Below are 22,733 nucleotides of genomic sequence, written 5' to 3' on the forward strand. Positions count from 1 at the left end.
ACTCTTCTCGTGATCTGAGGACTATATTTACTGCAGGAAATAACTAGTACTGTTCTGCGTTTGATAGATCGCTGAAGTCACGAAATCTGCAATGGATTTTAACTAATGGATTATTAATTGTGATTTTGTTTCAATTTGATGCAGGCCGACCAGCAACACCGAACGTGAACGTGGGACAAACTCCACCACATCCTGCAATACTTACTACATTTCCACCACATCCTCCAGTATTTAGTACATTTCCACCACATCCTCCAGTATTTAATACATTTCCACCACATCCTCCAGTATTTACTACATTTCCACCACATCCTCCAGTATTTAATACATTTCCACCACATCCTCCAGTATTTACTACATTTCCACCACATCCTCCAGTATTTACTACATTTCCACCACATCCTCCAGTATTTAATACATTTCCACCACATCCTCCAGTATTTAATACATTTCCACCAGCTTTGCCGGGTTTAACACCTCCAATTCCTACTAAAGCTGTTCCAACGCCTTCAACTCCGATTGAAGATGTTCCTACATGTGAATCCTGCAATGGTAATTAAAAAAATGTCTTGTAATATGTTACGGCAAATGCGATAAATTCGGCGATTATGCATAATTAACTGATCATATTGGTAATTTTGATACATTTTGTGGATTTATCACGTTCAACACAATGATTATGTGTATTCCCCAGCTCGTATTGGTAAGTATGATAAATCAGGGTTCCTTGTCAAATATTTCTGATTAACAAAATATTCGAGTTCCAAAATCAGTGAAACCAGTCCATTTCATCTTAACGGGTGGACCAACAGGACCTGGCCCGTAGCCCCTCAATCCCTCAATTAAAAGGGGGTGGGAATAATTATTCACAGCTTTCACTAATTCTGAAATCATTTCTTTCATAAATTGCGAAATTGTTTCCGCATCGATTACGGGCTCCTATCTGGGGCGAGGGAGGTCTGTCGTGCTTTGTCGACCACATCACGTGATTTCAGTGCTTCGTTTGAGGCACGCTTTCCCCCCATACACGACGTGCATTAGACGAAAAACTTCTTTGCGGAAGAATTGAAGGAATGCCATGCTGTACTTGCTTGGACGTAATCATCACGCACCTCTGCTGTAACAAATGGTTGCTTTACATAGCGATGTTGTCAATGGAAATTCACACGTTCTGCGTAGTTTCGTTACATTGCCAACTCGCCTATGCTGCTATCTCGAGGCAGTATGACAAATATTCCCAATTTGGGATGCCAACTTCACCCTAAAAATATTGTACAGGATTGTCATAAAATACAGGATATACGAACCCCTGACACCAGCTAAAATGGAATGCGAATGAAATTCTAGATACAGCCGAATCCCGTTTTAACGAATACCGTTATAGTGAAAATTTAGTTTTAACGAACACTTTTCTAATCCCCAGATAAGTTTACATAGGAACAAAGCAAAAAACTGGAGTTCCTTCATAACGAAATTTTCTTATAACGAAGTGATTTCTTCGGTCGCTTGGAGTTCGTTATAACGGGATTCGACTGTATAGTTCACCAAACGTCAACCACGTCACTGGTGCTCGAGATACAGTTGTTTCAGAATATGCGATGACAAGAGAAACAAAAGCCTAGCTCTCGCGTTCATGGTTACAGCAACAAAATTTCCAAAAATTCAAGTGGCAGCACTCACTTTTGTGAATTGCAAAACTGATCGGCGCAGTGAAAAATAATAAACAGCACTGGAACGGTACCTGTAGCATGGATTAGGGGTTAAAAGCGGACGAGACATATGCGGACATGTCCGAAATCGGGACATATGCGGACATTTTATGTTTACCAATAATTTAACACTTATTGGCGAATGATTCTGGCGATTTTTCGAGCTACATTTTCTAAATGTGTTCAATGGGGGGGGGGGGAATAAGTTCTTGGAAAGTTTGAAGAAGAATCAATATATGTCGGCTGCCGACCCCATGGGAGATTGTACTATGAAGAAGAATAAATTGACTGAGAGCTGGGAGGATTAGAGTCAATTGTCGCCTTGTTTTCTTCTGCGAAACGTCGTTTTCTAACATTGCTGTCCGTACCTCCAAATACGACTCTTAGCCAGCCCATGGATAAAAAAGTAATTTTAAAACTTTGAGAGAGAGAAGGTTTAAATCAAAGGACTTTTAAGAAGGTGTTTTGCAATAATCTCTGCCTCAGAATTAACAATCGCTGACTTCTGCAAACATAATTTAATACACTAATACACTACATTCCTCATAATTTTTATTCATGAAGCTTGGCAAAAAGTGACTTACACAGGGGCGCCGTTATCAGACACGGGGCCATCTCAAAAATTTCGAGGCATCAAAAATGTTTAGGACACCCTTAGCCCCGATTTTATATATTTTGTGGGGGGGGGGGGGGAGATCATCAGCTATTATTTCAGAATATGTAGGAATGCTGAGAAATATCCTAACAAAAAATTTTAAATACACAATAAAATGTAAATAAAACAAATTAATGATAATTCAGTAGTTAAAGGTAGTTTCAAAGTGATGAGAGGAAACAATATTCCAGAAACTGATGAAAATTTTAGAATTGAGGAATTAAAAATAACTGTAAAAAATGGATCCAACACCAATGAAAATTCAGAATTAATTAGAAAAATAATAACAGAATTGATTTTTTTAGAATGAACGGAAGAAAAAATTCTAGAATTGATGAAAATTCGGAATTAATGCGAGAAATAATTTAAGAATTGATGGAAGCCTCCAATAAGTTACCGTGAGTGCGGGGCCCGGTGCAACCGCACACCTCTAAGGGCGGCTCTAGACTTACAGAACCATGAATTCCGTTTGGGACGCATTATAACCAGATTGCTTTTCAGGCAGAAATTTCGAGTGCTTTGACACGTAGACTGCTCAACACTAATTTTATTGCCAAAAACTTTTTAGTGATTTCAGGGTAATTTTGAGTGCTGATTCTGTGTGTGAATCTGGCATTACTTTTTTTTCAACCCTCTAACTTTTAACATAAAGTGAAAACTAAATTTCAGTAGTACTACATAAGCAGCACACAAATCGCATTTAAATCTGCGAGCACAGTTTACATCACTAGAAAGCTTGAATCAATGGAATAAATCAATTTAATCATGAAAAGTAATCAATACATAAATTGCAAGATAAGTCAATACTGATGATACTTAGGGCGGACTTGGACAAGTGTGAAGGTTGGCCGCAACCGGGGCGTTAAATGTTAGGGGGCCGCAAAAACGTGATGAAAGAAAATACTTTGATTGCATTTTAATTTAAAAACTTCGTTTTCAACAAAGCGAATGCATTTAAACCTCACTACAACGATACTCAATATAACGGTAAATTACTCGACAACGATATTTTTTCAAGCCTTGTTTGAAAATGCCTACACTCTAATGTTAAACTGTTACCTCTCGACATAACGATATATAATCCCTACATAATCTACAACGACATTTTTTCTTGGTCTGCAGAGTCGTTTTATCGAGGTTTCGCTGTAGCTTAAAATTTTGTCTAAAACCTTTGAAATTCAGACATCGAACCCTATTCCTCTTGCCTAGGGTTTTCACAGAACCCCTTCCTCCAAGTCAAGTAAAGGATGGAGGTGGATCTAGTGCTCCGGACGATGGGTTGCCAAATTCTTCTTTTAAAATTTAAAAAATTACACAAGGCATACATAATGCATACTTGCCCGGCCGAAAGAGTATGAAGTTGAGGTCCTGGGTAGGTAATCGGTTCAATTTCCCCGACAGCTCTCCAACCTTTAAATGTCTGGAAGCAGCGGGCAATATCATTTAAATTTATTGTCGAATAATTTTTTTCTCTGTGACCATGAAATAGTAGTTTGATGTTCATTCTGCCTATGTAAGCCTGGCGTGCTCCAGGGTGTTCATGGTTACTCAGGGATTAGGAAACTCCGTTTTCGAGGGCCACAAAATGCTTAAGCCCGTCCTTGATAATAAAATAATGCGTATTTATAAATCAATAAATGCACATCTTTAAAAACACTCCATTCAATTATCAGATTTCAATATGCAAGCAATGCACGTCACACGAAATTTGTGGTACATTTATGTTCAGAATAAAAGTAAAACAATATATGTATGTATAATATACATTATACATATCGTGTATACATTTATATATCGTATAATATATGGAATGAAAATAAGGGAATATATTTAGGATATCAGAATAGATCAATGCAGTAATGATATGCTCTATAATGTTGCATTTTGTCCACTAAAATGAACACAAAATGATATTAAATTAATTCAAGGAGAAGCACTTGCATGATTTTCTGTTATGGGTTTTGAATGTCTTTCATAGGAGGCTTCGGTAGAGTAATCAGCCATCATACGCGAGGCTCGAGCTTGCCTTGATACTTCTGTTCCATTACTTTCATATCTTGATGAAACCGCCTCTCTTGTCATTAAAATGACTCAGATTGTCTGTGAAATTGGACCAAGTAACTAAGAAGAAAATGCGCCCTTGTGCTCATATATTAACAGCCTATTTTTCAAACGTTTGAAAATTTTTAAATTCAAATTACAAATTAATCGTATTTTACTGCAATTCTCCATCGTTCTCTGCTTTGTAATCATTCAAAAAATTCTCAACAACCGATACGAAACATGATCAAACTGAAGATTGACCGGATTGAACGGATATTGATTAATATCCGTCAAAAACGCTGAAAATTTCGAATCTTTAAGAAACTTATGAATTTGAGAACCATCAAAAATCCATGCTCACAGCTGTCTGATGATGTGATACACGTAAATTTTGCGCATAAAATTTCGAAATTTCGCAAAAATAAAATTTTCTAAATCGGAGATTTTGCATTTATTCGCAAAAATGAACAAAACTAACGATACATTTTTCCTTCAGGTTTCATTTTGAAGCGAAGTAATAAAGTACTTAATTAGAAGCTAATATTTCAGTAGGCTCTCCATATCTCCTTCTTTAATAGTACTTCCCTCTGTGAGTAGTAACGGCGTTGTAGGTACATAATACAGTCGACTCTCGGTTTACGAAGTTAATTCGTTCCTGAGGTGGGTTGGCAAACCGAAACACATTTGCCCATAGGAATTAATGTAAAAATAGATTCATTCGTGTGATAACGAGTGAATAACTCGAAACCTATAATAATCATACTGACGCTAAAAACACTTTTTTTCCAGAGAAAATCCAGACTTTACGAGAAAACGGGCATAAATGCTATACATGGGCAGAGCCGTACCCATGTCTAGTCTGATTAATTTCATCTATTAATCTCAATGTCAAAGCTCTCGAAATTTCTGCCTGCAAAGCAATCTGGCTACAATGCGTTCCAAACCGAATTCATGGTTTTATAAGTCACTTGCTGCCAAACTTCATCAATAAGTTCTATGAGCAATGTGGGACATTAAAATGATGTTTCTAGAAATCAGGTAGTAGTAATTATATATGTATCAGAGGTTATTGCAAAACGTGTTTCAAAAATTTCTTTGATGATAACCGTCCCAAAATTTGAAATGACAAGCTGATCTATGAGCTGGATAAAAGGAGTCGAATTCGGAGGAATGCATTTGAAAAAATCGAAATGCGGCCGTAGACACTTCAATTTCTCCATTATCATTTCGAATTTAGTCAAATATTTTCCTGCTTGCGTGTTCGTAAACCGAATCAATTTTTGTTGTTGGTAAACCGAATTTACGCAAACCAAGACGTTCGTAAACCGAAGGTTGACTGTGTCAGCATTCTTGCTATTAGCGGGACTACGAAGACTGAATTACTGCCTTTGCAAAGTAGGTAGTAGAATTTCATTGTATTTAACATGCGCATGGCCATCAACAGAAGTATTTTAGATGACTACTGAAAGTAGTATGATTCTATTTATCAATGACTTCATACCATGCCATAACGTTGCAAAAAATATTATCTTGGAGAAGCTTTCCAAAGTACAAAATTTGGGTGCAAAGTTGATGTAAGTGTTGTCACGGCGTCAGATAGGCCCAGCATAAAACCACTGTATATGCTGCAGAGTTTAATTTGTCGCGTCGAATATCGTGTAAAATAAATGTATTTAAACTCTTCTGCTGCTGTCAAACTTTTTTCCGTCTTTTCGAAAAAAATGGCTCTGACTTTTGCGTTCATGAGAAAATTAACTTTATGCGCAAAACGTGCGCGAATGGATATATAGTAGTTTGGTCCTTCTATAAATAGTCAATAACATCCATAATTTTCGGACAGAACTCAGAAACGGAAGGCAACTGAACTGTTAATTCACGAGTTAGAATTCAAAAGCATTTTGCTCAGCAAAATCACGACCTATTTTCGCTTAAAATTGTAAATCTTCGAAATTTTGAGGAAAAATTATAAAAATCAAAATTTTCGTATATATTCATCTACATCGGCTAATTTCCCTTTTATCGCATTTATTCCGTAAATATGAAAATTACGCTTCCTTAATGATGCTATGAATGCAATAATATTGAGAATAAGTTACGAAAATAAATGAAAAAACACAAAAGTAAAAATCTGCCGCAAAAAATAGTGATTAAAGACTGCATTGGAATGTTGAGAATATGTACTATCTCAAAACAAGAGTCATTTCGTCAAAACCAACACCAGTTTTGGAATCAGCAGCCCACTAAAACCTAAAACCTTTACCCTAAAACCGTTGAAGTTTCTTTGGTAAACCGATTTTTTTTGTCTTGAGCAGTGTTATAGAGGATATTTTAACACTTCTAACGAAATTAGACATTCCCTGTCTCTGCCCCAGTCTGACTTTCTCTCTCTCTCTCTGAGGGAATTCGTTTTTAGTTTATTCAAAGTTCTTTATGACTTTTTTTCAAAAACGTTATAAGCGGGATCCGAATTGGACAAAAACCGAGACTGTCATGTAAAACCAACAGATCTATCCACCCTATTTTGTAGGTTAACTATCATTCTCCTTCGACAAAGAAAAAGTTTACCCCCCACCCCCCGCACTCATGAGAAAATCTTCCGTACACTACTGAATGTAATTCGCTGCACACACAATGTACTTAGAGTTCCCGTTTGAACTAGACTGGGACAGAAGGAGTCTTCTCCTGAACTGGGGTCTTCCGTGTACCTATAATAATTAGCTAAAATTTTTCGCAAGCATCTTTATAGTTAATTTACTGTGCCATCAAACAAAAAATATAGCATTCATATATCTGCAAACCATGTCAGTCTCCCTTATAAAGATGTCATGGATCTTCGCAGTCCTAATCTGTAACGAATTAAGTTATTGAATTAATAACAAAGGGGGGGGGGGTTGAATTAATAAAAGGGATTAATAACAGGGGAAATTATGTCTGAATAGGCAGGTCCAAAGAAGAGAAACTAGAAAAATAATTGTTCTAATGTAATTATTATACAGTATGTCATCAAATGGAAATAAGTTCCTTATCGCCGTTAACTGCTCATGTTTCAAATGCCGCTACACAAGTAGAACGCGGATGGGGCTCCAGCTTTGTGAACCAGGATATAAACGTAGTATTTTCTTAACATTTTTTATTATATTTACCTTTAAATCAATATAGCCCCCCCCCCCACTCTCGAAAGTCGTTTTCTATCGTTTTTCGGATAATCCGAGTCGGTGCTGTGGGTTCTGAGCACCCATGGTAATTTTTGGCATGCATCCGACACCTGCAGAATCGATCAGAAAGCAAATTTATTTGTTTAAAACAAAGATGAGTACCTACTGGTTCAAAACACTTCCGAAACTCTTGATCTTAGTCCTTGGTAATTTGAGGTAGTCTCGGTGCCATTCACCCCAGATTTTCGATCAGTGACCCCAGTAATTTTTCTCGAACGATTGAATATAAGCAAAGGGTGTCCGGCCTCCTCCTCCGGTCCACATTCCTCTGGAGCATTTGAAATAAATTTCTTAGTAAATGTAGTTATTCGTGCTCTTTTACCCATTTTCAGACAAGTGTAACTAATGATTGTTCATCAATAAGAGCTGCAATGTGGATCAAGTTAGCAAGCATAATCAAGAACAATAAAAAATCCTGGACCACAAAACGGGTAAGTTTATTTAAACGTCGGACGTATGGTCACGCTTATTTTTTTCTTCAATAAGGTGGAAGCTAGCATGAATTAGTTCCACTAACTGAAGTTGTACCTAGACCAGATACGTATTGAGCTCCCGAATGAGACAAAGAACATCTAGAGAGGAAAAATAAGAAAATAAGTCGTAAATTTTATGATACATTACTATATAGTTGGGAGTAAATAATGGCTGAGACATTTTCTTGATTAAAGACGTAAAACTGGTAACGAGTGTTGAAAAGAAAATTGATTCCATAAGTAATATTGAAATACTATACATCATCGTTAAATTTGATTGTCATTATCTTGGCAATAAAAAATCTTTCAATATTTATTTAAATAATAAATAGTATAACTAAAATTCAATGTCAATCATTTGAAATTACAAATAATTTTATTTTCAATTAAAAACACCAATTTTATTTATGATTGTGTTGAATTTTAAGAAAATACATATTCGGCCGCCGAGTATTCGGTTATTCGCTCAAATCACTATTCGTCCCATCCTTAATAAGACTAATATAATTTCAATTCTGAATCAATTAAGCATGAAGATCGCATGTATCTAATTGATATCTATCATTTCGATTCATTATGCTCAACTCAAAGATTTTTTAATAGACCACCTATTATATGCAAATGCATAAATATTATATAATACAGTGAATCCCGCTTATAACGTTTTCCAAAAAACTGTCATGGAAAACGTTGTAAGCGAGAACCGCTTTAAATGGGAAATCTTAATGAGAATTACAGTCGATTCTGCTTATATAGTTTTCCCGCTTAGTACGACTTATTCTGGTGTTTCCAACTCACTAATTCGCTCTAAGATTTTCCATTTAAAACATTTCCCCGCTTACAATGTTTTTGTGACAAGTTTTTTGAAAAAAAAGGTTATAAGCGAGATCCACTGTACTTTGAGTTGAGACCACAGAAATAAGTCGTACTAAGCGGGAACGTTAAAAACGGGATTGACTGTAATTGGAATAAGTGTGTGTGTGCACAGTTTTAGATCACTTCATTAGAATAAAATCTTTTTTTAATGTTTCTGTCAAACTAGTTCACATGTTTTCTATATTATCATATTTCTATCCACGTGTGACATCTGTGAGTTGCCGTGATTTTTATTGATAAAATTTAGTTCAGTTGATGTAGTTATTTTTCTTTTCTCACAATATATCTTGTATGTACGATCAATCGATATCGTTTATGTATATGATCGTATAAGTGCTCATTAATTTATGTATGATTTTACTAATTTTCCCTCTTATGAAACAATCAACTTCCTTTGGTTTGACAATGCCGTAGTCCACGCACTGTGCTGACAATACTCAGGCGAGATTAGTTGTAGAGACCCTTCCTAGGATAGAAATCCCTCGGGATAAGGACTTATGATCACCTCCGCGCCGAGCCCGGTAATAATAATGACAATAGTTCTACTGAAGCTATATATTACTATAGTGTTGGTTACGTCGGCGTTTTTTTTTTACGTGTAGCAATCCATCACTTGTCAGTGGTTCAAAGAGGACGGCTTTTTTTTTAACTTGTTCTGGCGACTGGTAGACGACTAACGTCTTTGATTGTTTAAATTTCATCAAAAGTTTCTCTGCACGTCTTTATAATGTCCATCAAAGAGAAAATCGCCACTTAGCAGTTTGGTGGAAAAATTAGGGATAAACCGCCAACATCGCCGGCTCGGCAAAATTTGTCCGATTTTGACCCGGCTTCTTGTTGTATCCATTTTGTCGCCATTTAACAGGTTGGAGAAACAAATGGGAGATACAGCGCCAACATCGAGGGCGCGGCAAAATTTGTCCGATTTTGACCCTATTTCCATGTTGTCCGCATATGTCCCGTCCGATTTTGACTCGCTACCGTAGCATGATGAACGCCGGCGCCAGATGCATAGAAAAACACACGTTTAAACAATCAATGCAGATCACATTACTGCCGCAGGTAGTCCCTCACCAAGGGGTTAGTGTGAGATTTTCTTTCTTTGTGTGCGTCCTGCGCCAGCGTTTATCACGCTACCCGGGTACCGTTTGAACGTCATTCATGCTTTTCCGCTACGCCTATTAATTAACAATGCATAAAAGTGAGTGTTGCCATTTGATTTTTTTTCCAAATTTCGTTGCTGTGGCCGTAGCCACGAGAGCTAGGGTTTCGTTTTCATCTTCGATCTCGAACGCATACTTTTAAACACTTATACTCATTATACTCATCCACGAATTTCATTTGAATTCGTGGATTTTACGACCGCTAGGGGCTCTTATATCGGCAAACATATTTTATCATAACCCTGTATAAGAGTCTTCATTTATTTATTCCCCTGTTTAAATTGAAAACTCGTAGGGCCATTTTTTAAGATGTCACAGTATATATTCGGTGGCCAGTTCAGCCTCGATAGGTGAAGAACTTGTTTTATATGTTCTTCCCCCGGATCAGACCCATGGACCCTAACGGTAACCTTCATGGTGGAAGACGATCATCCTACCACTTCTCCACTCGAGTGTAGCCTTTGCAAACAAGGTTCCGATCAAACAACTTTAAATCCATCAGTATGAGTTGGTGACTTGCTTGCGGGCTTCATGGAAAGTTTCAATTCAGTCCTGGATGTGTGAAAGGTTGAACGTCCCTACCGTAAAGTATGAACTTATTTATTGGAATTCCCCTAAAAATTATAGATAAATAAGACCATCTGTATTTATGACCATCCTGTATATGAAATCAAGAATACCCCCCCCCCCCTGTTATAAGAGTTCATTATACCCGATTAAGAAGTCAAATGTCGACGATCTAAATAACAAATCTTATCTCGACATTAGGACTGATTTATCATATTTCCCAATACGAAATATCGATTATGATTATCCGGCAAATGTGATTAATACGATTTATCCTGTTTACCAACGACGCTTAGGTATTATACATACTCACCCGTAAAAGTGATACATTCAGAGAAATTTATCGTACCAAAAATGGTCAGTGATTGTAGATAATAACAAGATTTAACATATATATAGTTGATTTTTTTGCATATATAAACCATATTTTTTCCATAGAAGCCATACTTGTAATATGACTTCTCGTAACTAAATTTTGATTTCATGGTCATCAGTACTTTTAGTACTATTAGATTTACTTCGAAAAATTCTGAAAATACCTTTTTCTTTGTGTGTTTCAGTGGAAGATTATGATTACTGTGATCAAGAGTAAGTTCCCCATTCTCATCATTATTGCATCTACTAGTTTCTAAACCTAATACTTTCTTTCCGCGGGAAACAACAACTTCATGGTAGCATATGTTGGATTTTATTATTTCTTTAAGTATTTTGCAGCTATTTTTTAATTAATTTCAATCTAAATTAATAATTTCCAAACTGTTCAATACAGAAACAATTCAAAAGCAATTCACAAACGACAGCCTTGGTTTAAAGGACGGTAGTATCTCTGTAAAAACATCGTCGTCTAAAAATAGCTCCAAAAACTTTGGCACCAAAACATCACTAGGCGTTTTATCTATTTCAGTTCATCTGTAATGATACGATAATCGACCACCACGCCGCTGTGGTGGTCGAGTGGTTATAGTGCAGGACTCGTGATGCGAGGATCCGGGTTCGAACCCCACAGTGGTGGTCGGCTGAAGTTGGTTTTCTGTGGTTCCCAACTTCAAGGCGCAAATGCGAGCCGATCTCCCCGTTAAAAAGTCTCGCCACAGAGAGCAACAGTCCTACAACGGTAAATCATTCAACCATAACACTTCAAATACAAATACAACGCCACAACAGGCAAATTGCCCAACGAGGTGGCTGACTTAAGAACATCATGGATCCCCGAGCCCCTACCTACTACTGCTACACCACCCCCCCCCGCGGAACCCCCCAACGAATCGGTACATGCGGGAATGTGCGTGTACGTGTAGTGCAACCTGACGTAAAGTTTTTTTGTTTCTGTGTAATGCTTGTTATGTGTAGTGCTGTCATCTGCCCCCAGTTTTACTAACTATGAGTGAAGTGTTATGGTTGAATGATTTACCGTTGTAGGACTGTTGCTCTCTGTGGCGAGACTTTTTAACGGGGAGATCGGCTCGCATTTGCGCCTTGAAGTTGGGAACCACAGAAAACCAACTTCAGCCGACCACCACTGTGGGGTTCGAACCCGGATCCTCGCATCACGAGTCCGGCACTATAACCACTCGACCACCACAGCGGCACTCATAGTTAGAAAAACTGGGGGCAGATGGCAGCACTACACATAACAAGCATTACACAGAAACAAACTTTACGTACTTACTACACGTACACGCACATTCCCGCAGGTACCGATTCGTTGGGGGGTTCCGTGGGGTGGGGGGTGCATGTGTGGTGTAGCAGTAGTAGGTGGGGCCTCCAAAAAATGGCTCGGGGATCCATGATGTCTTAAGTCAGACACCTCGTTGGGCAATTTTCCTGTTGTGGCGTAGTATTTGTATTTATTTGTATTCCATATTATTATTTTAAAACTGTTTATTACAGAAACAGTTCGAATACCACAGCCTCAAACAATTTCACCACCTAACAGTTTTGCCAAGACACCGTTCGAGTGCTACGAAAGGGGGGGGGGGGGGGTCGGAATTCCCTGATTTGTCCTTAATCAGGGATTAATCCATTGATTACGCTGCTCGAACAAATTATGTTTCTGAACCTATTCACTGATTTTTCTGGCTTTTTCCACTTTTTTTTTTTTAAATTGCAGTGTTCCTAATAGGGGCCGAAGTGCTTACGTTGTTTGTTGCGACAGAGTCTTGAGTGTCTCGCGGTTTCTCTAGTAAAAATTGGATTGCAAAACAAGTGTACACCGGTTTCATTTTCGGGATTTACTGATTTTCGTTTCCTCGGGAAAACGAACGAAGTTTGCTTGCACTTGTTCAGTGTATCAATCACGCGTTGTGAATACTATTTCTTTTCAATTTTGTGCTAAAATACAAGAATAATGAGTGGTAATGAGCTGCTCCTAACAGAATATTAGTTCTCCGGGGAAAAAAAACCAACTTTCAGTAAAAATGTCATTTTTTTTTCGTGATTATTAAAAATTATCATACATTAATAAATTCAATATTTGACTGCTGATTTGAATTTACATAATCGATTTGAAAATAAAATTGTTTATAAAATATTTGCTTATTTTTTGACACAATATGTGGCAGAAAAAAAGTGGTGAGAAAAAAAACAACATCACACACACACACCGTCAAAAACTACGGCAAACACACCGCCGGCCGGTCACAAACTTGTAACCATTTATTTGTAATCTATGTATTTGTCACGGTGCTTCAAAATTGTTTACTTGGTGATGTTTTTACGTGGAACTTTCAACGACGCCGTTGTTGCAACAACGAAATTTCCAGGTCCTTTGAATACCATATTACAACTGAATTTGACTGCATGTTGTACGGAATGGTAATAATTAGAGCCCCGATTATATCCCCTAAAAAGGTGGTGAAATACGATTTAGAAATATGCAAATATGCACTTTTAAAAGTAAAAAAAAAAGTCACTAAAATGCCAAAATACGCACTCAAAAATGCTAGAATATGCATTAAAAACCCCAAGAAGGTGCTGTCTATCGGTGGTCGCCTCGAGTTCGTTTGGGAAAATATCTTATCTATATCCTCCCTTGGGTTCGAACCTGGGACCCTGACAACAACCTTCACGATGGTAGACGAGCATCTTACCGCCATGCCACTCGGGCACGGTACTTAGATACTAGCGGTGAGTGTTCTGGAGAACAGTGAACATGCTATGTGAAAACTCGATGCTCAAAGATGAAGGCTCGGCTAAATTGTCACTTCCACCAGGGAAAAATGTGGTGCTTCAAGGATACAAGTACAAAGTTATGGTACATCCGTCAAATGCAACGCTACACCCCCCCCCCCCCCCATCATCTATATCTATAAGGATGTAATGGCGGAAATAAGCGGGTGTAGCTATACGCGAACGTTATATAGAGATCCAATTTTCAAAATAGTTGGTACGTTTTTGTGTACGCAATGTCATGATGTCACTTCTAATTCATTTTTTGGTTCAATTTCAGATTCTGTTACAATAGGTCTGGCACAAGTATTCAGAAGGTCAAGAGGCCTAAAAAAGGTGCGTCTATTTTGGTCACAAATGCGTCAGTCATGAAATAATACTGATATATAATACATAAATTTAATATAATACATAATTTACTGATGTACTGTTGATTTACGGAAAATTCACGGTCATGCAATTCACTGATAATAGTTCACCAACAGGTAATTCACGGATAGTTAAATTCACCGACGGATAAAATCCCTGCTTTTAAAATTCACCGGAAACTGTTCGTCACCGGATAATTGAGCTAGTAAATGACCTAGTGAGTGAATGACTGACCATATGGGTGACCGAATAATTGAGGTAGCAAATGCGTTAGTGAATGAATGAATGACCGAATGGGTGAGTAACATCAGTAGTGATTGGCTGAGTAGGGGGGAGTGACAGTATGAATAACCAAGTACCAAGTGCGTGGGTAGGTTACCGCGTGAGTGACTCGCTTGCACACTCGTTCATTTGCTCACCTGCTCTCATATTTGCATATCTGTTTACTCACCTGCTCACTCAGTTGCTCATCTGTTTACTCACCTGCTCACTAACCCCCCCCCCCCCTTCACTTGCTCATTTTCTCATTCACTCACTTGTTCATTTTCGCAGTTGCCCATTAACTAATCTGCACTGACTAGCTTATATTTGCTCACTCCTCGCTTGTTTCTTTACCTGCTCACTCACTACCTTATTGGCACATTTCATAATCAACTCGTCACGATGCCACTTTATTGATGACTTATTTGTTGTTTCGTGAATTTTCCTAGCCGTAAATTATTTTCGGTGATTTTTTTACTCACAGATGTAGGCATACTTAAGTATTGAAACAACAATGTCGGTAACGTTTAGTTCAACCAATATTGCTTAAATTTAGGGCCCCAAAATTATGGAGCCTTGGGCAAATGTCCCTCTTGTCCATGCATCAACGCAAATATCAAGTCAAGATTATGGAACCTAGTTGTGTATGTATGGGAATTTCGTGTATGAACATTTGTTAGGTGCTGCCATCTAATGATGAAACTAGTAGTAGATGGATATTCTTATGAAAGTTTGTGTGTGTGTGTGTGCAGTTTAAGTGCTCTACGGTTTGTTACTCCCTTTTGCCTACGTTTAACCGGTTCCCATTAAGCTGGAGCTGGTCTTAGGTACATGTATATACACAGGGTCTTTAGAATTAAAGTCCCACTTTGAAATGGCCATGAAACGAAAACTACTGCACAGAATGTTATCAAATTTAGTAATAGTTTACGTGAGGTCATGTGGTATTCAATTTTCCACACGACCCTGCCTCTTTTGAGGTAAAGGAAATAAGGTGCTTTGAATCAGTCCGGGGTTGTGTGAGCGGTTCTATCTATGTATCTTATGAATAAATCTCGCGAATTATGAAATCTCGCGCTACATGAATGATTTTAATCAACAGTTTTTACTTCTGACTATCCTGAACGGGACATTTTCCGATGAATGTTGATCTTCCCTGAAGATCCTTTGGTGTGATGTCTTCTTAATTGTTTTTGCAAGCCTCAAAGAGTTCTGAATATCCCTAAAAAAATGCGAAAATTTTAGTGTCAGGATCATTTCCTTCGATACCAATTCTGTTGACACTCTGAATGTGTTACCTGACCATCTCTAGATTAATCTCTGTTGAGTTAATCTAGAGTTCCATTCGAAACTATTTCATTTGTGTCCTCCAATGCAAACAATTTTATTTTTACTAAGACGTGTCTTTTTCAAATTTGAAAGATCGTTTTAAGGATTAAAATCAAAACTCCGGATAAAATTTAACAACTTTTCAGTGACCCTCTCCGGAGAACCTGAGAGACCCCTTGGCACATTTACAGACCATTTTACATTCAAGTGAGTTTCTCAAGGATCCCGCGATTCGTTCTCTGAATTTAAACAGAACATCCTAACGGCAACTCCAGATTTTATCACAGCTATGAAGACAGGAACGAGAAACTTTTACCCTGAAAGCCATAATTGGTGATACAGGGGTCCCCAAAAAATGCGTAGTTATAATTAATCAAATCCCCTTCATCATTACCCTGCCGATTCAGTAGCAGTAATGCGCTTTGCCCAGCCAAATGGGCCAATTCGTGGTGAGGCCGGCCAATTTTCGAAGTGGCCAATTTCGTGAAATATTGACCTTCCAAATGGCCGGCCGGTTCGTGATCTCTAGCCAAAGTCTGATAACAAAAGATATGAATTCGGGATCATCGTCAAGTTGGCATATTTTTTTCGTGACAATTATGTCCACGTTAGTTATGGCAAGCCATCAAACCGCTGTCACGATGCAGTAATAATCCCCCCCCCCCCTCCGGAAATTTAGCAGGAAAAAAACTGTTTATATAATTATTAGCTTTTTTTTTTCCTCTGAAAGTTGGCGAATAAAAAAAAAAGGATTTAGCTCTTACCGGGCCGTCTTACACCAGCACATCGAGCTTTGGCCAGGGATCTTCTTCCACTTCTCGAAATGGCCGGCCGAAGTCCGAATCATTTCTGCAATTCTAACTTTAGCCAAATTTCTTGCCCACTTCTCGAATCGGCCGCATTTCGGGCTTTGGCAATAACATGTACATTAAGTGAATGAATCCATGGGCTCACCTGACACCCTACTAAATGGCTCTTTCTGCATCCTTTCTTTTCCCAAACGGAAATAGCTTTATACGCACACGTGCCTATCTCAGGACCCGTGGGTAACAGCAATTTTTGCACAGGATAAACAGTCATAAATTAATGTGGTTTAATTTATTTATAATTATTTTATTTCAAAACAATTTGAAGTTTTTATTAATTGTTGTTCATGTTGCAATTAATTAAAGAAACAGAAGTTAATGTGCTAATTGGAATTCTGGAGCAAAATTACTGGAAAAAACACGTAACACTCAGGTGTTTTAATCAACTGCCATTAGATGGCAGCGCTAAATGTTCTTTAATGGGACAAACGTTAAGAATGAAGCTAATATGTACAATATGTAATTGCATAATGTAATTGTACATTGATTTTGATTCTAGTGATCGAGCCTTCAGTTTCCTGGTTCACTATTTTGCTTATGTTTCACCGTTTAGAACAGCATGGAAATTGTATTGATGAAAATTATGTTTATAAGCTGGAATTGAATGAATGTCGGTGTTCTGCGAATGCATGCAACTAGTAATACTACTAAACCAAACATGCATCTCGTTCACATTCCTCTGCGGAATTTCTAATAAATCGGTGATGTTGGAATGTGCGTGTTGTGAATCTAACGTGAGGTTTATCACTGTGTAATGCTTGTAATGTGTAGGGCTGCCATCTGCAATAAATTTTCCCAACTATGAGTGAAGTGCAATGATTGAATAATTGTATCGTTGTAGGCTTTTTACTCTCTGTGGCCCGTCAACATAAAAATATGCCAGTGTTATTTTCTAACATCATCGAGTGTAGAGGAGGAGATTGAAGAGATCTACGGAGAACTGAAAACCTTCTTGGAAGACCTACCAAACGCCGATAATGTGATACTGATGGGAGACAGGAACGACGCGGTGGTAGGAGGGGGCGGTAGAGAAGAATGGATAGTTGGCCCTCACGGCCTTGGTGTCAGGAATGACAGAGGTCAATGCTTAATTGACTTCTCCAAGCAAGAAGTATACGTCGTGAGCAATACGTGGAATGCAGTATATCTAAGAAGGCGTTATACTGAAAAAGCACCGGGTGTCGGGGGGGGGGGGTTGATCACGGAAGATGACTACTGCAGCAATGACATAAGATCTAGAATCGCCCTCGCTAAACAAGGATTGTTAACGAACAAAAACTTACCGATTAAACTACGAAAATGCCTGATTAAGGTATATGTGTGGTCCACCCAATCAGGAACCTGGACCATAAACAAGAGATACGCGAAACAATTGGGAGTGCTGGAGACGCGTGGAGTGCATAAGCTGGACATTGAACAGATCAAATTCACAAGTGCTAACACAAATTGGAGAGAGTCACCAAATCCTGAAAAGGATTAAATACATACGTACACTGGTTGGGACATGTTCTCCGTTACGGCGGATTGCCAGGAGATGTGATGGAAGGCAGGATAGAAGGGGGTAGGTCCAGGATCACCTGGATCTCAACGCTACTAAATGACGCAGAATGTACCAGCTATAACCAATTATAGAAAAAAACCCAAGACAGAGAATGAGTGGCGGCTGCTCAACATGGGGGAGAACCAGTCTTAGGACTGATGTACACAACTTTGATGACGATGACGTCTTTGTGGCCAGTTTCACAATGTAAAAAAATTCCACTGATATACGATCCGTGATATCAATACGAATCGGTGAACTAAAACAAAAATTCAGGTTTCTGACTTAACAGCGTTGATGTTACTGTGAAATAGAAAACAATGAGAAATTATGAAAGCTTTATGGTGGTAAAAAATGGATACATAATTATGTACTATGGAAAAGTTATTTATGTGAAATAAATTTCATATGTACTACTATATACACTGAAGAGCCAAAAAAACTGGTTGACCTGCCTAATATCGTGTAGGGCCCCCGCGAGTCCGCAGAAGTGCCGCAACACGACGTGACATGGACTCGACTAATCTCTGAAGTAGTGCTGGAGGTAATTGACACCATGAATCCTGCAGGGCTGTCCATAAATCCGTAGGAGTAAGGGGGGTGGAGATCTCTTCTAAACAGCACGTTGCAAGGCATCCCAGATATGTTCAATAATGTTCATGTCTGGGGATTTAGGTGGACAGCGGAAGTGTCTAAAGTCAGAAGAGTGTTCCAGGAGCCACTTTGTAGCAATTCTGGACGTGTGGGGTGTCGCCGCATTGTCCAAGTCCGTCGGAATGCACAATGGACATGAATGGGTGCAGGTGATCAGACAGGATGCTTACGCACCTGTCAGAGTCGTATCTAGACGTATCAGGGGTCCCATATCACGTCAACTGCACACGTCCCATACCATCACAGAGTCTCCACCAGCTTGAATAGTCCCCTGTTGACATGTAGGGTCCATGGATTCATGAGGTTGTCTCCATACCCGTACACGTCCATCAGCTCGAAGCAATTGGAACCGAGACTCGTCAGACCAGGCAACGTGTTTCCAGTCCTCAACAGTCCAATGTGGGAAGGTTCGCACGCTGACACTTGTTGATGGCCCAGCATTGAAATCTGCAGCAATTTGCGGAAGGGTTGCACGTCTGTCACGTTTAATGATTCTCGTCAGTCCCGTTGTTGCATGATCTTTTTCCGGCCGTAGATTTAATTTTTTACCGGATTCCCGATATTCTCGGTACACTCGTGAAATGGTCGTACGTGAAAATCCAAATTTCATCGCTACCTCGAAGATGCTATGTCCCATCTCTCGTGCGCCGACTATAACACCGCGTTCAAACTCACTTAAATCTCGATAACCTGCCATTGTAGCAGCAGTAACCGATCTAACAACTATGCCAGACACTTGTTGTGTTATATAGGCGTTGCCGACCGCAGCGCCGTACTCTGATTGGTTCCATATCTCTTTATTTGCATACGCATGCCTGTACCAGTTTTTTTTTCTCTTCAGTTTATATACTGTACTATATACATACCAGTGACTAATTATACATCGTCCATCATTTATGGAATATTTCAAGTTGCAAATGCCAATATAGTTTTAATGTTACTTTAATTGGTGTAGCATTAAAGCTTAGTAGACATTTGAGAGGGTAAAAAATTGTTTTCACAAGTTCAATGTTAAACATTTTGTGATTTCACAATCTAGTGACGAACTATTGAAGCTGAGACTTAGCTCATTTGAAGAGGACATTCAAAAATGAATATTTCAGCAGTTTTTTTTTTTTAAATTCACTTTTCAGCGGCATCTGAATCTCCGGGATGAGTTCTGTCGAATTATGCAACAGGGTTTATTCAAAAGGGAATATTTTTGGTAGAAATTACAATGTAAAGTTGGTCGTTTCTACCATAATTCAACATATCCACTTGGTTCATTTAGTTCAGCAATTTTCATTCAAAAGGGAATATAACAATGCAGTTTTCCAACTTGCGTTAAGGGTTTTTTTAAACGACACTGTTTTCAGTTTTTAGTAGCCCTTTTGAAGCTGCATTTTACAGTAGAACCTCTCGATAACGGCGATCACGGACACCCATACAGTAGAAAATGTTATGCGCTAACGAGAAGGGGACATCTATGGATAATAAAATACACTGGGTCTTGTCGACGTAATTAGAAAAAGGGTCCGATAGTGGAGGTGTCCGCTAACGGTAGTGTTTGTTATGGGAGGTCCCACTGTAGAATGATCGTGTTTCTTGTTACGCAAGAGAGTGTAGTAAAGGTACGTTCCTTGGCTTGGCGAATGTCGCCTGGAATTAACAGGTGGCATAGAGATTTCCAATTTTTCAGATATAACCAGCTTCAATTTTAATCAAAAAGTAACATTTTCACTAATTTTCTTTCAAAACGGAACATTTCCAAAAAATTAAAAATTAAATGTAGCTATGTGGATGTTGCTCAAGAAACATTATGCAAATTTAGTAATAGTGGGAAATGTTGCCTTTTGGAAATAAGCTCATTTTTTCCTTCAATAGCTTTAGCTCTCCAGTGTTGCACTTCTGGACTTGATTCAGGATTGTTGAAAATGTTACTCTTACACCATTTAGACTTTAACCACCTCATCTCTGACTTGAAATATTTCATAAACAATAGACGATTAGTCATCGGTGCATTCCCCCTAATGCCTTGATTATGTGAAATTGAAAACATTGTATTCTGAAATTTAACATGTGTTTTGATGCTTTCATTTTTTTTATTTTCATCATCAGACGTTTCAAAGGATGAAGCAAAAGAGAAGCACAGGTTGTTAAAAGCATGTACGTATTTCCATATTCTACTTCATAAGATATACATATGTGTGCATGGAAAACAAATCCATACACCTAGGAATATTGGATTTCCCAGGGAAATAAAGTATCATTTAGTAACCGCAATATTTGACTTTTTTTCCGTGTCGGTCCGATTGTAAAGAATTAAACTAGGGATTTTTCTTTTTTGTGAGTCTCTCCCTCTCTCAGGGCCGTCATTTCAACTTTTTCCGGGGGGAGGGAGGCAAAACACATGTACTCAATGTATGTATATATATATTTGTACATATATATACCATTTTTAGTGTATTTAGAAAAGCCAGGGAGGGGGCAATGGCACCCTGCCCCTCCTAAATGACGGGCCTGGTGTGAGTCTTAGAGCGGCATTCACCGACATGGTTTAAACTATAGTCACCATTTTTTGATAAGAGATCGACACGGATTGGTTAAATTCTGGTTTTTAACCAATCTATGTTGATCTCTTATGCAAAAATTGTGACTACAGTTTAAACCATGTCGGTGAATACGGCCCTTTGGGTAGTATTCAACGGCATGGTTTAAACCAGTGTTTCGGAACCTCTTTTTTCCCCCATGGTTCCCCCTTTGAACTATATTTTCTTCTGTGCTTGTGTCCCCCCCCCCACCCGTCTTATTCGGGACTCCCATCCACCGTTATCCGGAAGCAAAAAGGTGGATTTATGTTTTCGCCCCATCCTCCTGTTCTAGTCTAATTTTCTTGACCTCTTACTTATTCGCCGAACTTGCCGCCCAAGGCTCATTTAGCCTGTGTTATCCTCGGCCAAAGCACCTCCAGCCATTGGAAAAGCCATTCCTGCTGGAAGGACATTGCCGTACCTTAGGGCTACATAGTGCATGTAATATGTGTGTGTATTCTGTGTCGTTATCTTTGTGTAATTTATGATTGTATTTGTATATTACATTTTGTATTTGAATCATGTGATTTGCTGTTTGTTTTAATTAAAAAAAAAACCTATGTAGTGGCCACACACATGAATTTGGCGGAATTTTCCGCATACCGGCAAGAAATTTCCCTAACCGGACCGTGGACCAGACGTTGAAGAACACTGATCCACGTAATGCTATAACATTGATATGAACATAATCGATTATTCGATTCCTGTAAAATTCTACTACACATCAATAAAATCATATCGAGGACATGCTCAAGCAAGAGCCCTACTGTAATTCAATACCACTTTTTTCTTGTCTGTTTGTAGTTATGCGCATCATCAAGTACTCAAGGAAGAAGAAGAGATGAGGACGGTGTAGCTGTGAAAGAGAGCAGTTTGCAGCAGGAACGAAATGATTGATTGAGATGTTGAACTTCTGATATTGGTTCAATGAATGAAATGCAGTGATGTTTGTTTACTAGACCATTAAACAAAAAATTTCGAAGGGGGAAAAAAAATCCAACTTGTTTTGTTTCTTCACCGTGGTTACTGCAGAAAAAAACATTATCTATGAATTATATGCGAAACAAATATCTTTTCTGGATTTTATACCGAGGCGAACTCGGAAGGAAAAGTCACCTGGGATCAGGCGGGACTAGAAACCAGGCCCTCTTGCATTCCGGGCAAGCATGCTGCCATCTCACCACTGGAGATACAAATATATCAAGAAAGACTAGGCCGTGTCTCCAGTGAGACGGTGTGCTTTCCGGGAATGCAAGAGTGCTTGGGTTCGAGTCC

General features: G+C 38.6%; 1 protein-coding gene across 1 annotated transcript in view; it reads left to right on the plus strand.

The window, feature by feature from the left end:
- Window positions 1–22,438, plus strand: part of LOC149084039 (uncharacterized) — a 35,460-nt gene extending 13,022 nt beyond the window's left edge. Inside the window, exons 11-15 of the mRNA XM_089235253.1 lie at window positions 145–552; window positions 11,262–11,289; window positions 14,150–14,205; window positions 20,986–21,033; window positions 22,263–22,438. Of these exons, the coding sequence (XP_089091379.1) occupies window positions 145–552; window positions 11,262–11,289; window positions 14,150–14,205; window positions 20,986–21,033; window positions 22,263–22,303 (581 nt within the window). The 3' untranslated portion in view covers window positions 22,304–22,438. The remainder of the gene's footprint in view (window positions 1–144; window positions 553–11,261; window positions 11,290–14,149; window positions 14,206–20,985; window positions 21,034–22,262) is intronic.
- The last annotated feature ends 295 nt before the right edge of the window (window positions 22,439–22,733 follow it).

Source organism: Pholcus phalangioides, unplaced genomic scaffold (genome assembly GCF_987345545.1).
Source record: "Pholcus phalangioides strain wild (caught in Gottingen) unplaced genomic scaffold, Ppha-v1.0 ptg000008l_1, whole genome shotgun sequence".
NCBI classification, from domain to species: Eukaryota; Metazoa; Arthropoda; class Arachnida; order Araneae; family Pholcidae; genus Pholcus; species Pholcus phalangioides.